The sequence below is a fragment of the Taudactylus pleione genome, unplaced genomic scaffold (genome assembly GCF_031769625.1).
Source record: "Taudactylus pleione unplaced genomic scaffold, aTauple2 ptg000965l, whole genome shotgun sequence".
In the NCBI taxonomy this organism is placed as follows: Eukaryota; Metazoa; Chordata; class Amphibia; order Anura; family Myobatrachidae; genus Taudactylus; species Taudactylus pleione.
Window position 1 is genome coordinate 381,522 of NW_028285366.1, and position 17,410 is coordinate 398,931.

Sequence of the window (17,410 nt, forward strand, 5' to 3'; positions counted from 1 at the left end):
TTTTATTGTTTGTGTAGCACACTTTGAGGGTGTCACCACCCTTTAACAGACAGACGCACGCTTGTCGCTGCTGCTTTAAGGATGCTGGTGCGGCTACAGCTCACACATTTCACAAAGACAGAAAAAAAAGAACACTATTTTTATTGTTTGTGTAGCACACTTTGAGGGTGTCACCACCCTTTAACAGACAGACGCACGCTTGTCGCTGCTGCTTTGAGGATGCAAGTGCGGCTACAGCCCACACAATTCACAAAGACAGAAAAAAAAAGAACAATATTTTTATTGTTTGTGTAGCACACTTTGAGGGTGTCACCACCCTTTAACAGACAGACGCACGCTAGTCGCTGCTGCTTTAAGGATGCAGGTGCGGCTAGAGCCCACACATTTCACAAAGACAGAAAAAAAAGAACAATATTTTTATTGTTTGTGTAGCACACTTTGAGAGTGTCACCACCCTTTAACAGACAGACGCACGCTTGTCGCTGCTGCTTTGAGGATGCAGGTGGAATCTAGACGGGATTTGGAACCGGGGACACACTACCTCCATCAATTGTCTAAATCCCACTGCACTAATGGCGGATACCGGACGCACGTCTAACACCAACATAGCAGTCAAGGCCACAGTTATACGTTTTGCTTCAGGATGACTGCTGTCGTACTTCATCCTCATCGCTAAGGACTGTTGGAGGGTCAATTGTTTAGTAAAAGTAGTGATGTTCCTACTTCCTCTCTGGGATGATGAACAACTCCCAGCAGCAGCAACAGCACTAGGAGGAAGTGGTTCTTGATCTTTCCCTATTTTATTTATATCGGAGAAAGTTTGGTCCTCCATTTATGTTATATTGATATATACGTGCGGCTAAAGCGCACACAAACACAGAAAATATTTTTTTATTTTTGCTGGAGAGTAGTGCACTTTGTGGGTTACACCACCCTTTAAGAAATGAGCCAGCCGGCTCTTTACTTATGGGACACAGGCGCACGCTTGGCGCTGCTCCTTTGTTGATGCACGTGCAGCCACAGTGCACACAAGTCACAAACACAGAAAATATATATTTTTTTGGTTTGGACTGGAGTGTACTTTGGGGGTTACAGCACCCTTTGACGGTCAAGCCAGCCGGCCCTTTACTTATGACACAGGCGCACGCTTGGCACTACTTTGTTGATGCACGTGCGGCTACTGCGCACACAATTCCCAAACATAGAAAATATATATTTTTTTGTTTTGGACTGGAGTGTACTTTGGGGGTTACAGCACCCTTTAACGGTCAAGCCAGCCGGCCCTTTACTTATGACACAGGCGCACGCTTGGCACTACTTTGTTGATGCACGTGCGGCTATTGCGCACACAATTCACAAACACAGAAAATATATATTTTTTTGGTTTGGACTGGAGTGTACTTTGGGGGTTACAGCACCCTTTAACGGTCAAGCCAGCCGGCCCTTTACTTATGACACAGGCGCACGCTTGGCACTACTTTGTTGATGCACGTGCGGCTACTGCGCACACAATTCACAAACACAGAAAATAATTTTTTTTTTGGTTTGGACTGGAGTGTACTTTGGGGGTTACAGCACCCTTTAACGGTCAAGCCAGCCGGCCCTTTACTTATGACACAGGCGCACGCTTGGCACTACTTTGTTGATGCACATGCGGCTACTGTGCACACAATTCACAAACACAGAAAATATATTATTTTTTTAGCACTTGGGGGGAGCACCCCTGATGGACAGAGCACCCCCCGGACAACACTACAGCACCCCTTTAGGACTGGGACACTGCACAGGACTTTGGAGTGGACACAGCCCCTATGGACAACTGACTGCACAACACAGTCCAGCCAGCCCCTATGGACTTTGAAGTAGTGGACACAGCCCCTATTAACAACAGCAGCACAGCACAACACAGCCAGCCCCTATGGACTTTGAAGTAGTGGACAACAGCAGCACTACACTACACTACACTACACAGCCCAGCCAGCCCTAACTCCCACCCTCCCTCTTCACTGTCCACAGCCGAGTGAGAAAATGGCGCCGACGCGGGTACCTTATATAGGATCCAAAACCCGCGAGACTCGGAAGGCGGGATGATGACGTTTTGCCTCGATTTCAGATCCGAGTCAGGCGGGAAAAGTCGAGCCTGACTCGGATCGGACTCGGATCGGGGGGGCTCGGGGGGGTTCGGATTTCAGAAATCCGAACCCGCTCACCCCTAATATATATATATATATATATATATATATATATATATATTAAATATATATATAGTCAGGTGCCTAAATATTGGGGCATTGACAGAATTTTCATATTGTGGCCTCTATTCACCACCACAATGGCTTTGAAATGAAACAAACAAGTTGTGCTTTAACTGCAGACTTTCAGATTTAATTTGAGGGTAATTACATCCAAATCAGGTGAACGGTGTAGGAATTACAACGGTTTCTATATGTGCCTCCCACTTTTTTTTTAAGGGGCCAAAAGTAATGGGACTATCAACTCAAACGCTATTTCATGGACAGGTGTGGGCTATTCCCTCGTTATTTCATTATCAATTAAGCAGGTAAAAGGTCTGGAGTTGATTCTAGGTGTGACATTTGCATTTGCAATCAGTTGATGTCGACTCTCAATATGAGATCCAAAGAGCTGTCACTATCAGTGAAGCAAGCCATCATTAGGCTGAAAAATCAAAACAAACCCATCAGAGAGATAGCAAAAACATTAGGTGTGGCCTAATCAACTGTTTGGAACATTCTTAAAAAGAACGCACTGGAAAGCTCAGCAACACCAAAAGACCCGGAAGACCACGGAAAACAACTGTGGTGGATGACAGAAGAATTATTTCCCTGGTGAAGAAAAACCCCTTCACAACAGTTGGCCAAATAAAGAACACTCTCCAGGAGGTAGGTGTATATGTGTCAAAGTCAACAATCAAGAGAAGACTTCACAAGAGTGAATATAGAGGGTTCACCACAAGATGTAAACCATTGGTGAGCCACAAAAACAGGAAGACCAGATTACAGTTTGCCAAACAACATCTAAAAAAGCCATTACAGTTCTGGAACAACATCCTATGGACAGATGAGACAGAGATCAACTTGTACCAGAGTGATGGGAAGAGAAGAGTATGGAGAAGGAAAGGAACTGCTCATGATCCAAAACATACCACCTCATCAGTGAAGCATGGTGGTGGTAGTGTCATAGCGTGGGCATGTATGGCTGCCAATGGAACTGGTTCCCTTGTATTTATTGATGATGTGACTGCTAACAAAAGCAGCAGAATGAATTCTGAAGTGTTTCGGGCAATATTATATGCTCATATTCAGTCAAATGCTTCAGAACTCATTGGACGGCGCTTCACAGTGCAGATGGACAATGACCCGAAGCATACTGCAAAAGCAACCAAAGAGTTTTTTAAGGATAAATAGTGGAATGTTATGCAATGGCCAAGTCAATCCCCTGACCTGAATCAGATTGAGCATGCATTTCACTTGATGAAGACAAAACTGAAGGGAAAATGCCCCAAGAACAAGCAGGAACTGAAGACATTTGCAGTAGAGGCCTGGCAGAGCATCACCAGAGATGAAACCCAGCGTCTGGTGATGTCTGTGGCGTTCCAGACTTCAGGCTGTAACTGCCCGCAAAGGATTTGCAACAAAGTATTAAAAAGTGAAAGTTAGATTTAGGATTGTTTAGTGTGTCCCATTACTTTTGGCCCCTTAAAAAGTGGGAGGCACATATAGAAACCGTTGTAATTCCTACACCGTTCTCCTGATTTGGATGTAATTACCCTCAAATTAAATCTGAAAGTCTGCAGTTAAAGCACATCTTGTTTGTTTCATCTCAAAGCCATTGTGGTGGTGAATAGAGGCCAAAATGTTAAAATTCTGTCAATGTCCCAATATTTATGCACCTGACTGTATATATATATATATATATATATATATATATATATATATATATAAACAAAGGCAACAGATGAAAGGCACTCAGAGAATCAATAATCTAAACAACTACAGCATGGTAGTCAACGTTTCGGAGCAACCTCCTTTATCAAGACTATATATATAGTCTAGAAATTCTCTCGCTCCTGGACTCACTACACTTGTCGTGAGCGAGCTGTCGATGGTGATCGACAGCTCGCTCCGTTTTGTAGGCGTCGGAACGCCTGCCGTTTGTGGGCGGCCCCACTGACATCACTCGTGATGTCAGTGGTGAGCTTCCGGCTCTAATAGAGCCGAAAGCTCACTGGGGCTTGCGGTAGACGAGATCCTACCACAAGGGTCTCGTCGCAAGCCTCGATGGTCACTGTGGTCTTGACCATCAACCTGGCCGCTCGCTAAAGCTCTGGGTGGTCACCTATAGCCTAGCGAGCGGCCAGGAGGCCGGCTCTAAACATAGAAGCGTCCGCCCTCATTCAGAGCGGCTCTGAATGAGGTCCATAGTGTGGGAATAGTAACCTGTGGCTAGCGAACCCAATGTACGTGTGAAGGATTTCTGGGAACAGTATATGACTCAGGGATCCTCCCACACTCCAAAAATATACTGGTATGTTAATTGGCTCCCAACTAAAATTAACCCTAGTGTGTATGTGTGTGCGCATGTGATAGGGATTATAGATTGTAAGCTCCACTGGGGCAGGGACTGATGTGAAAGGACAAATATTCTCTCTATAAAGCGCTGCGGAATATGTGTGCGCTATATAAATAACTGGTAATAAATAAAGTACTTGCACTGTACCCTGTGAGTGTACTTACAGATAACCAGTGGGATAGATCTGGCTCCGGAAGACTGAAGGAAAGGAAGGAGCAGGACTAAGTTGGACAGGTAAAGTATAGGAATATGGGACAGCTTTGGTGACCTGACCTTTCAGTATCTCCCCGGCTTCCTGCAGCTCTGTATACACTGCCAGCGTATACTGACAGGATGCACGTTCATGTTCACAACATTTGGGGATTAGAAGTAAACTGGAGTTTCTACAGAATATATTGTTCCCCTGAGATGGTCTGAATCTATTATTATGGGATAAAATGTCTGGCAGGCAGTTATGCACTAGAGCCCACAGGAGACCCCACCACCCTGGGCACATGGTGGATGGAGCAGTGGAAGCCAATTGGAGGAGCACGCCCAGCCCCTCCCCTCCCTGCTCTCACTGGCTGCTGCATGGATTTACAGATCCGGAGCCGACAGGAGAGAAGTGGTACTGTGCCGCTGAATGTACATAACCACGAGAGAAGTGGGACTGTGCCACTGTCAGTACATACACCAAAAGAGAAGTGGTACTATGCCACTGTCAGTACATACACCACAAGAGAAGTGGTACTATGCCACTGTCTGTACATACACCAAAAGAGAAGTGGTACTATGCCACTGTCTGTACATACACCAAAAGAGAAGTGGTACTATGCCACTGTCTGTACATACACCAAAAGAGAAGTGGTACTATGCCACTGTCTGTACATACACCAAAAGAGAAGTGGTACTATGCCGCTTTCTGTACATACACCACAAGAGAAGTGGTACTATGCCGCTCTCTGTACATACATCACAAGAGAAGTGGTACTGTGCCGCTCTCTGTACATAAACAATGAGACAAGCGGTACTGTGCCGCTGTCTGTACATATGTAATGAGAGAAGTGGTACTGTGTGTTGTCTGCACATACACAATGAGAGAAGCAGTACTGTGCCACTGTCTGTACATATGTAATGAGAGAAGTGGTACTGTGTGTTGTCTGCACATACACAATGAGAGAAGTGGTACTGTGTCACTCTCTGAACATACACAATGAGAGAAGTGGTACTGTGCCAATGTCTGTACATACACAATGAGGGAAGCGGTACTGTGCCAATGTCTGTACATATGTAATGAGAGAAGTGGTACTGTGTCATTGTTTGTACAGACACAATGAGAGAAGTGGTACTGTGCCAATGTCTGTACATATGTAATGAGAGAAGTGGTACTGTGCCAATGTCTGTACATATGTAATGAGAGAAGTGGTACTGTGCCAATGTCTGTACATATGTAATGAGAGAAGTGGTACTGTGTGTTGTCTGCACATACACAATGAGAGAAGTGGTACTGTGTCACTCTCTGAACATACACAATGAGAGAAGTGGTACTGTGCCAATGTCTGTACATACACAATGAGGGAAGCGGTACTGTGCCAATGTCTGTACATATGTAATGAGAGAAGTGGTACTATGTCATTGTTTGTACAGACACAATGAGAGAAGTGGTACTGTGCCAATGTCTGTACATATGTAATGAGAGAAGTGGTACTGTGCCAATGTCTGTACATATGTAATGAGAGAAGTGGTACTGTGCCAATGTCTGTACATATGTAATGAGAGAAGTGGTACTGTGCCAATGTCTGTACATATGTAATGAGAGAAGTGGTACTGTGCCAATGTCTGTACATATGTAATGAGAGAAGTGGTACTGTGCCAATGTCTGTACATACACAATGACAGAAACGGTACTGTGCCATTGTCTGTACATACACAATGAGAGAAGTGGTACTGTGCCAATGTCTGTACATACACAATGACAGAAACGGTACTGTGCCATTGTCTGTACATACACAATGAGAGAAGTGGTACTGTGCCAATGTCTGTACATACGCAATGAGAGAAGGGGTACTGTGCCATTGTCTGTACATACACAATGAGAGAAGTGGTACTGTGCCGCTGTCTGTATATACACAATGAGAGAAGTGATACTGTGCCGCTGTCTGTACATACACAATGAGAGAAGTGGTACTGTGCCATTGTCTGTACATACACAATGAGAGAAGTGGTACTGTGCCATTGTCTGTACATACACAATGAGAGAAGTGGTACTGTGCCATTGTCTGTACATACGCAATGAGAGAAGTGGTACTGTGCCATTGTCTGTACATACACAATGAGAGAAGTGGTACTGTGCCATTGTCTGTACATACGCAATGAGAGAAGCGGTACTGTGCCATTGTCTGTACATACGCAATGAGGGAAGTGGTACTGTGTCACTCATCATGCAGATGGGCGGGCCACCCACTGTGACCTTACATCCATCCCATGCTGGGTTTAAAAGATCCATCTGAGACAGACACCCCATCTCTGTCCACACTTCACAAGTGAGCACTGAAGTCTGCCGACACGCCAACGACATGCCCACGAGACAAATCAGTTCTGTGTGGTTGCATGGTTACCGCCTAGTTACAGGCCAGAAGCGCCCATTTTGCACATCCGTCTGCTCTTCCAATATATGCAGGTATGGCGCAAGTGCGGTTGACAATTGCTCTCTAAGGCAGTTTGCAAATATCCGCGCCAGCCATCTGCATCTGACTCAGATTCTGGTCCTGTAAGTGTTTAATTTCCCTGTTCTGATAATCAATCAATATATCAACTATTCTTTAATATCTACACAAAATGTTGCACATCACAAAGGAACAAAGAGCAGAGATCGGCGGCCTGTGGTTAGGAAGCAATGCTTGGAAGGTCGGCATTCATTAGCTCCACTCCCGGCAATCCTCAGCCTATGGCCCATGTTTACTATCCAGCAGTTGTTATCATGGATCAGTGCCCAGGAATTAAGTGCATTACACAGGTATGTACTACTTGGCTTCAGCCAAAATGCAGTTCACACCCTTTCAGTGCTGGAGGGCTTGAGAACAGGACAGGCCGGTGTAGAAAACCCATCCGCTTGTATTGTATTCTCCTTCTCCAGCAAGTCCCAATCTATCCTCTCTCTCTCCTCTCTCTCTCTCTCTCTCTCTCTCTCTCTCTCTCTCTCCCTCTCCCTCTCTCTCTCTCTCCCTCCCTCTCTCTCTCTCCCCCTCCCCCTCTCCCTCTCCCTCTATCCCTCTCTCCCTCTCCCTCTCCCCCTCTCTCTCCCTCTCCCTCTCCCCCTCTCTCTCCCTCTCTCTCTCCCTCTCTCTCCCCCTCCCTCTACCTCTCTCCCTCTCCCTCTCCCCCTCTCCCTCTCTCTCTCTCTCCCCCTCCCTCTACCTCTCTCTCTCCCTCCCTCAACCTCTCTCTCTCTCCCTCTCCCCCTCTCCCTCTCCCTCTCCCCCTCTCCCTCTCCCCCTCTCCCTCTCTCTCTCTCGCTCTCTCTCCTCGGTCTTAGCTGGAAATATTTGCTGTCATTATTTTATTTGCTCTTGTGAACGGTAGTAATTCCTGGCAGCGGCTATATACCGGGCTGATAACTTCATTACAAGCAGCAGCCCTGCGGATTTGCTGGCGGTGGGGATGATCCGGAGATTTTCTGGGTTCAGCCGAGGGTAACGATATTTTTAGCACTTGTTACTAATGGCTATTGTCAGGGTGCACAGTGTCATTGGTGGGTAGTGGAAGGTGACACACAGCGCTGTGTAATTACAGTTGTACTAGTTATTCATGGGAGCTGTGTAGTGTTTAAATACAAGTTATTGGCCTGATGCAGGGAGATGCTGTGTCGCATGGGCGTGCCGCTGAAATCAGCTGCGTACAGAGACCCACAACTGCTCACTTCATATTTGCCTACTCTCCCGCAACCTGCGGGAGGCTCACGATTTTTAGGGGTACCCCCCCCCCCCCCTCCATGCATCCCTGGAAGAGTAGGCACTACTCCCGCATCTTACCCACTTCATAGTAAAGGGGGCAGGATGGGGAGTATTTGCTCGGGGTACAGCAGTCCGCGGGTAGGGGGCGTGGCTTAATGACGCGATTCTATAAGAATTGCATAATTTGACCCCATCCCCTATTTAAATACGCAGAAATCGGGTAATTTTACTACTAGGGGGCGGGGCTTAATGGTGGGAAACCGTCTGGCCTCGCCCCTATTATCGGCCAAGTGCTTGTCCTTTCCGGGCCTCTCCCAGGAAGGATTAAGAGAATGGAGGAAAGTACGGCTCACATAGGAGGAGAATCTGCATTAGGGCTGGTGCAAGCTTCCATGCTGCATCTGAGATGCAGCAGACAGTAGGTCAATGTCTATAGACGTTGTGAGTGGGCGCCTCAGTCCTTGCGCATTTGGACGCAGATGTGCACCCCAGGGAAGAGCTTCATAGCGGCATTAGTATAAAGTTGCAGATGCAAGGGCGGCAGACATGGGCGCTGCAGCGTCCGAACCGTAATCAGGCCGTATGTGCGCCACTGTCTCCGCTGAGCCATCGTGTCAGGGTTACTGAATGTGATAGTAGTGCACTTTTTGTAATGTAATAAAATGCTCCTTTTCATTAAGTATTAACATCCAAAGCCCAGAAAATAAAAACACATTGTGACAACTGCATGTGACATCTATAGAGGTCTCATCCTGAAATCCTGGGAATGTTACTGGGAATGAAGGACAGTTGGTAACTAGACAGAACATCAATGTGCTACAATGACTACGTAGGGAGAGATGTATCGAAGAGTGGAGAAGTTGCCATAGTGACCAATCAGCTTCTGCCTATCATTAAATAAAATCTGCTCGATAAATGTTATCTAGTAGCTGATTGGTTGCAAGTTCTCCACTCTTTAGATTAGAAAGTGTAAAAGTGACATCCTCACCTACGTGAAATGAGTGTATGTAACTGAAATAGACAACGTTGGATATATATACTAGAGTTCGGGTTAATAGATGTGGAGATGTTGCCTATAGCAACCAGTCAGATGAAACTAAACAAATGTCTAGCACATTCTATAACATAATAGCTTGAATTTGATTGGTTGCTATGGGTAACATCTCCACTTCTAAAAACTCTCACTTTACTAAACATGCCGCGTGGCTCTAATCTTTGTCCTGGTTGCCGTTGGCGGCTACTGGTCATGTCCCACCATGTAGAAACAGACAGGACAAGTGCGGTAGAATAAACGTATGCAGGACCTGCTGGGTAAATGCTGTATGTTCAGCGTTACTTTGCGGGTGCCGCATTAGAGAGTGGAGGATTCTGCACCATCCATTGCCTGCTATCAGGCCCGCCGAGAGTCGCATCGGGGATGGGTAAAGGGGGCGTGCCCTAATCACGGGATGTGTGGCCACGCCCCCTTCTAGAGAAAAAAAACACGTTTTGCAGTGCCGCTCTGAGCCCCCGCAGGCCGGCGCATAACCAGTTGGGGACGCGATCAGCTTCATCGCTCCCCCGACACGCATAGGAGATGGCTATGGCTACTTCATAGCAGCCGCGAGCAGTCTCCCAGTGCAGCCCAGCACACAGCAGCGTGTGCTGGGCTCAGGGCTGTAGCTACGGTAGTGCGGCCGGTGCCATGGCACAGGGCACCACAGGTCAGGGGGCGCTGTTTGGGCCTGTCAAATTTCTGTTTATTATCATTCTTGCTTGTAGCTTCCTCTTATTTCATCCCCAGCATCTCCTGGCCTCCCCTAACTCTTCCCTGGCCCTTCCCCATGAAGCCATGGCCCTATTTTGGGTGCATTATGTCCCTTTGAAAAATGAGGGGGCGCCAATGCTCTTTCTATCACAGGGCACCAAAAAGTCTAGTTACGGCTCTGGCTGGGCTGTTGTGATGAAAGGGGGGGGGGGCAGTACCGGAACCGGGCCCCCGCCGGGCCCCTATAGCCTGGGTAATTTGTACCAGCTTCCCCCCCCCCCCGGCGACCCTGCCTGATATTGTTGGGCTACCAGCGTCTTGTGCCGTATGGACATTAGCAGATACATTTATGTTTCTGAAAAACCATATTTTCCAAACCAAAACTAATTTTCTACGTAGAAATCCCAGCTGTGCGCACTAAACTGGTACCAATGCGGCCAATCAGACTTCTGTTTCCGCTAGCGCTGATTGGGTGCATATCATAATTAGTATTATTTCTAGTTATTTATGTAGTGCACACATATTCCTAGTATACACTGGCCTACCCCCCCCCCATAAGTCGCAAAAGACTCCTTATTTTTCGAGTACCCCCCGCACCCCTGAAAGGGTAGGCACTTCTCCCGCATTCTGCCCACTTCCTAGTGAAGTGGGCAAAATGGGGAGAATATTACCGTGTATCGGCAGGTCCGCATTGGGGGCGGGGCCTATTGACATGATTCTATAGAATGCTAATTCCCATGAGGGGGCGGGGATTAATTACGTAGTACGGCCGGCCCCACCCCCAACTCCGCCCTCCTGCTTCTCCTCCCCAGGCTTCTCCCGGGGAGGAGAAATCAAAAGTCGGCAACCCTGATTATTCCGCAGCACTTTGCAGAGAATATTTGGCCATTCACATCAGTCCCTGCCCCAGTGGAGCTTACACTCTATTTTCCCTATCACTTGCGCACACACATACACACTAGGGTTAATTTTGTTGGGAGCCAATTAACCTACCAATATATTTTTGGAGTGTGGGAGGAAACCCATGCTAGCACTGGGAGAATATACAAACTCCACACAGTTAGGGCCGTAGTGGGAATTGAACCCACGACCTCAGTGCTGTGAGGCAGTAATGCTAACCATTATTATTATTATTATTCCTATGTTGTACTCACTAATGTGCAGGCAGTCACATATTGTAGGTGTTGTATTTGGATTAATAAAATTTTATTGTCTCTTTACAATACTTCTTATTCCTGACCACAGCCCTATCTGTGTGGAGTTTGCATGTTCTCCCAAATGCTTGCGTGGGTTTCCTCCGGGTGCTCTAGTTTCCTCCCACAATCTAAAAACACACTGGTAGGTTAATTGGCTCACGATATTAAAATGAACCCTAATGTGTGTATATATTATGTATATGTGGTAGGAAACATAGAGTGTAAGCTCCACTGGAGTGGGGACCAGAGTTGCCTACCCTCCCGATTTTAGCGGGAGTCTCCCGATTTATAACCCACACTCCCGCTCCCCCGCAAATACTACTGTTGCTCCCGGTTTTTCACTGCCCCCGTTAAAAATCTGGACTGCGCATGCGCGAGTCCAGAGATACCGGGGGGCGGGGCCTGCGCTGAAGACTTCATGACGCATGATGTGATGGTACCTAAGGGCCGGCCACCATGGCGCAGGGGTTATGGGTAGCGGTGGCAGCCTATCAGTGTGCAATTAGCGTCTGGGTGACTGGCGGGCGGCATCAGCAGGTGACGCTGCATCAGATCAGCGGGGAGTGCGGCCTCAGATCAGCGCGGGACCCGGCATTCCCAGCAGAGGCGGCAGTAATGATAGTTGGAAATTATAAAAAAAACTAGTAGTGGGAACTGTGCCATGAGTACATCCCATGGTGGCTGGGTGCTGAGTGTCACAGGTATTAACTGCACTGTGAAAGGGCACTCAGTGACAGCCATCCATTGCATGACTGTCAGTAAGTGCCCTCTCTGGGGGCAGGTAATGTCTGTGACACTCAGCACTTTCTTCCCTTTCTCCTGTCAGCATTTATTTATTTATGTTGGTCTGTGAAAATGTACTATTGTCTTTACAGTTTACTCTGCCCTACAGTAGCCTCACAAGTACACAATGTGGCATAAATCATGTGTATATATCTGTATTAGGTGGGAGCACAAGGTCCAATATGATTTTCAAATAAATTCATACTTGCCGACATTCAGCTCCCTCCTTCCGGGAGGGAGCTCAATGTCTGCATTCTGTGGGGGGCGTGGCCGGACTGTGATGCCGTTTTGGGGGAAAAAAGGCATTGCAAAGCAGGGGGCGGAGCCTCGATGACGCAATTCAGCGTGAATCGCGTCATCGGGCCCCCCGGCAGCGGGGGTTTTTACTAGTAGGCGGCAGCCGGGAGGCTTGCCTGCCTTTCTGGGGGGTCGGGAGCGGCACCTGATATTCGGGAGGCTCCCGACCAAATCGGGAGGGTAGGCAAGCCTGAATAAATTTGACCTCACCTTGCCCACAAACTTCCATATTGCTGGTACTCCCAGCACTGGGTAATTGTGTCTGTTACAGAGATGGATGCAATGGCTATATTTACACTATATTAGACATTGCGCTTTTGTATTGCGAGTCTGCATGCACAGGAAACTGATTTACAAAAGTAGGCAAGTATGGTGGGGACTGATGTGAGTGACTGGATTATCCTTTGTAAAGCTCTGCGGAATATATGTGCGCTATATAAATGACTGGTAATAATAAATTCTATGCGCAATATAGAGGTTACACAGGTGGAAGAACTTCATAGTGCGTCCGTCATTTTTACGGAGCAGCAGATCCCTGATATTGACAAAGGGCCAGATTCATTATGGATCATAACGGCGAATGCAATACCGATTGCGCACGCAGTCTCACTGCGATAGTATGCTAATCCACTGCAATCGCTATGCGGCCGCAGCACTACATGAGGACACCCATTTTACCTTACACACATCCGTAAGCCTTAGCAAGACCGCAAAACCATCGGTACAAGCGAGTACCATCACAGCCTCACGCACACTTGCACAAGCTCTGACCTTACTCAGGAATCGCGAACTTCCACGTACGCTGTGAGGCCTCAGGCTGTGTATGTCGCTTTGGGACTGGGATATTATAGAGGGGGGGGGGGACATTGTGTTGTTTTGTTTGCGTTTTATATGCAAAAAAAATGAATGATAAATTATAATTATACTTGATTTGAAAAAAAAAAAAATCTCCTGTCTGATGGGTCAACTGAATCTGAGGCCACCTCCAGCTGCTGCTGAACTACACATCCCAGCATACCCTGCAACAGCTTTAGCATGACCAACTAGCAAAACTGTGGCAGGGCATGCTAGGATGTGTAGTTCTATAGCAGCTAGCTCTTGCTCACCCCTTTCTTAGGGGCTGACAGTGGGCCTAATTCAGAGCGCTGAGTGCTCGCAAGCGGGTGGATGGTGGCCCAGTGCGCATGCGCGAGACCCGGATAGCAACGGGCAAACCGTCACTCCGGGTCTCGTACCAAAGGGGGCGTGCTGTCGATGTTGAGTGACAGCACGCCCCCTTTGGTGGGCGTGCCGGGGGCGTGGCTGCCCAGACGAAGGCGTTCCCATGGGAACGCCTGTCAGTGGGAGTGCTCTCGGCTCTGATAGAGCCAAAAGCACTCCTGGGCTTGCGGCAACAAGACCCTACCACAAGGGTCTCGTCGCAAGCCCGATAGTCGCGATGGTCTTGACCATCGCGACCATCTTCCTGGCCGCTCGCTATAGCTGTGGGTGGTCACCCACAGCTATACGAGCGGCCAGGAGGCCGCTCTAAAAATCAAGGACGGCCCTGATTCAGAGCGAGCGTTCTGTCAGGGCGTCCGGCTCTGAATCAGGCCCAGTGTGCGTGTCTTATATTCCAGTTCTGTGTGAGCAGCACAACTGTATTATAATAATAATAATAATAATAATAATAATAACAACAGTACTAATATGTTACAGCAGCACGTTTCTCCCCAGACTGGCTGCCCAGCAGATTATCTCACAATCTAATTCATTCATTCACAGCGACAAGAGAGTCCGCCTTTGTTCACGCCATTGCCTCAGCTGGAGTCGCCTTTGCTGTAACCAGAGCCTGCGCTGAGGGGACTGCAACCATCTGCGGATGTGACAACCATCACAAGGGACCCCCGGGGGAAGGCTGGAAGTGGGGTGGATGCAGCGAAGATATGGATTTCGGGAGCATGGTGTCTCGAGAGTTCGCGGACGCACGAGAAAACAGGCCAGATGCTCGCTCGGCAATGAACAGGCATAACAATGAGGCGGGGAGAACAGTAAGATTTGTGTTTCTCGAATTGTTTCCACCTCGTTGTTGTCAGCTGTCCCCGAGAAAGTCCTAGGTTTTTATCACTGATCCCTGATAATGTCCCTATTTTTTATTGTGAACCTTTTTGTATGAACTATATAGAACGCGTATAGGATACAATTGTCATGATCAGTGGTGGAACTACTGTCACAGTTGGGCATGTGGCTGACGCGGGGCCCTGAGGTGAGGTGGGCTCAGCAATGCTGGTTTGCCTCCCACCTTCTTCTGAGTGCGGTCTACACTACACTAGCGGCGGGGACACTAGCGGCGGGTGAAGCCACCGGCTGCACCGCTGATAGTGCGGGCCCCTCTGTGTGTGGGGGCCCAGGGACGACCGCCCCTCCCTTAATCCGGCCCTGCCGGAATGGCACATGCTCATAAAGGGGTCTAGTTACTAAGCAGTGTTAGGAGACAGAGTGAAAAGTGATAAGAAAGTGATAAGGTGCCAGCCAATCAGCTCCCAACTGTCATCTCACAGGCTGTGTTTGAAAAATGACAGTTGGGAGCTGATTGGCTGGCACCTTATCACTTTTCACTATGGGTCTCATTCAGACCCGCTCGCAAGCGTGTCGATGGTACCCAAATGCGCACCCAAATGCACACCCAAAAACGTGTCATCTGGCCGCCCCCGCCGCCGTTTGCTGGCCACGCCCCCCAGTAATGCCGATCTGGCTGCTCCCTCCCGGAAGGGGCAGCCAGATAGTCGGCAAGTATGGCCCAGGAGTGATTTTGGCTCTATCAGTGGGGCTGGACAGAGACGGTAGGCGTTCCCATGGGAACACCTCCGTCTGGCAACCACGCCCCCGGCACGCCCACTAAAGGGGGCGTGCTGTCAGTCACCATCGACAGCACGCCCCCTTTAGTGCGAGACCCATAACGACGGCTTGGCCATCGTTATTCGGGTCTCGCGCATGCGCACGACGGAGCTCCCTCCGTCGTGCGCATGCGCATTTGGGTACCATCGACACGCTTGCGAGCGTCCTGCGCTTGCGAGCGGGTCTGAATGAGACCCAGAGTGAAAAGTGATAAGGTGCCAGCCAATCAGCTCCCAACTGTCATTTTTCAAACACAGCCTGTGAGATGACAGTTGGGAGCTGATTGGCTGGCACCTTATCACTTTCTTATCACTTTTCACTCTGTCTCCTAACACTGCTTAGTAAATAGACCCCTCTATGAGCATGTGCCATTCCGGCAGGGCCGGATTAAGGGAGGGGCGGTCGTCCCTGGGCCCCCACACACAGAGGGGCCCCCACTATCAGCGGTGCAGCCGGTGGCTTCACCCGCCGCTAGTGTCCCCGCCGCTAGTGTAGTGTAGACCGCACAGTGAGCGTGGCCACACTACACAGGGACATACACACAGCCGGCGGCGGCAGCTGTGTGTATGTTACAGCAGCCGATGAGTCACACAGACTCTCATTGGCCGCTGCTTCAACGGAGGGAGCCGGCTGGAGCTCTCTTATGAGCTTTGTCTTCCGGCTCCCCCCCGGGTGATGATGGGAGTGACGTCATGACGCTGACGTCTCTCCCATACTGCAGGAGAAGAGGAGCCGGAGTGGACAGCGGCGGTCACGTCAGGAGCGGGGTTTTCAGGGCCGCTTCATGGGGGCGCTGGGGGCAATGCATAGGACAACTACTGGTGGCACTGAATAGGGGTGGGCTACTACTGGGGGCAGTGTATAGGGGAGGACTACTTCTGGGGGCAATGCATAAGAGGAGACTACTGGGGGCACTATATAAGGGGCACTGCATGGGGGGGACCACTACTGGGTCTGGGGGCACTATATAAAGGGCACTACTGAGGGCACTGTATAGGGGGACCACTACTGGGGAGTTATATAAGGGGCACTGCATAGGGGGGACCACTATTGGGTCTAGGGGCACTGTATAGTAGGACCACTACTGGGGCATTATATAAGGGGCACTGCATGGGGGGGACACTACTGGGTCTGGGGGCACTATATAAGGTGCACTAATGGGGGCACTGTATAGTGGGACCACTACTGGGGCATTATATAAGGGGCACTGCATAGGGGGGACCACTACTGGGTCTAGGGGCACTATATAAGGGACACTACTGGGGGCACTGCATAGGGGGACCACTACTGGGGGCACTGCATAAGGGGCATTACTACAGGGGACGGTGGTATATAGGGGCCCCCACAAGTTTGTTGCCCAGGGGCCCCCACAGACCTTAATCCGGCCCTGCATTCCAGCACATGTGCGCTAAAGTCCCAATCTAAGCCGTGAGACTTAGCGCATCACTACCGAGCCCTTATCCAAATTTTGTATGCGACCCTGTTCTGCCCCTACTCATAATCATCCTGTTCAGAATCCTGTACAAGATCCTATATGTTGAACTAAATAACTTTACGTTACAATAAAACCTGCAACAAACCACATTGAGTATTTGCAGAAATAAACATTCTCAGGAAATAAGTGCTTCCTTTACTGAACATTACTGTCACCCTTCACTACTCAGACCCATTAGTCCTTCCAACACGTGCATATAAAGCTTCCACTGTATATGACATTAGCCTACATTTTTACATGAGCAGAGCACACTAAAGAAGAGTTGGGAAATAAGTCTGACATTGTGCTGTGACCTCCACCAATCCTGATGCGGAGGCAGCTGCCTTATTTTACCTCATTACAGACACGCCCCCGAGGAGCCTCTAAGAGAAAAATCCATCTAAGTCCTGTAGTTGTAGCTTCCGATTCACTGTGTTTAAAAACTGTAACACATGCTAACTACAGTGTCCAAACACACAAACCCTTTTATTAACACTATGAATATTTTTTTTCT

The 17,410-nt window shown here is 48.6% G+C and overlaps 1 protein-coding gene across 1 annotated transcript in view; it reads left to right on the forward strand.

The window, feature by feature from the left end:
* Window positions 1–17,410, forward strand: part of LOC148473141 (protein Wnt-3a) — a 181,359-nt gene that overhangs the window by 159,266 nt on the left and 4,683 nt on the right. The window contains exon 3 of the mRNA XM_088460041.1: window positions 14,310–14,575. Within this exon, the coding sequence (XP_088316167.1) occupies window positions 14,310–14,575 (266 nt within the window). The remainder of the gene's footprint in view (window positions 1–14,309; window positions 14,576–17,410) is intronic.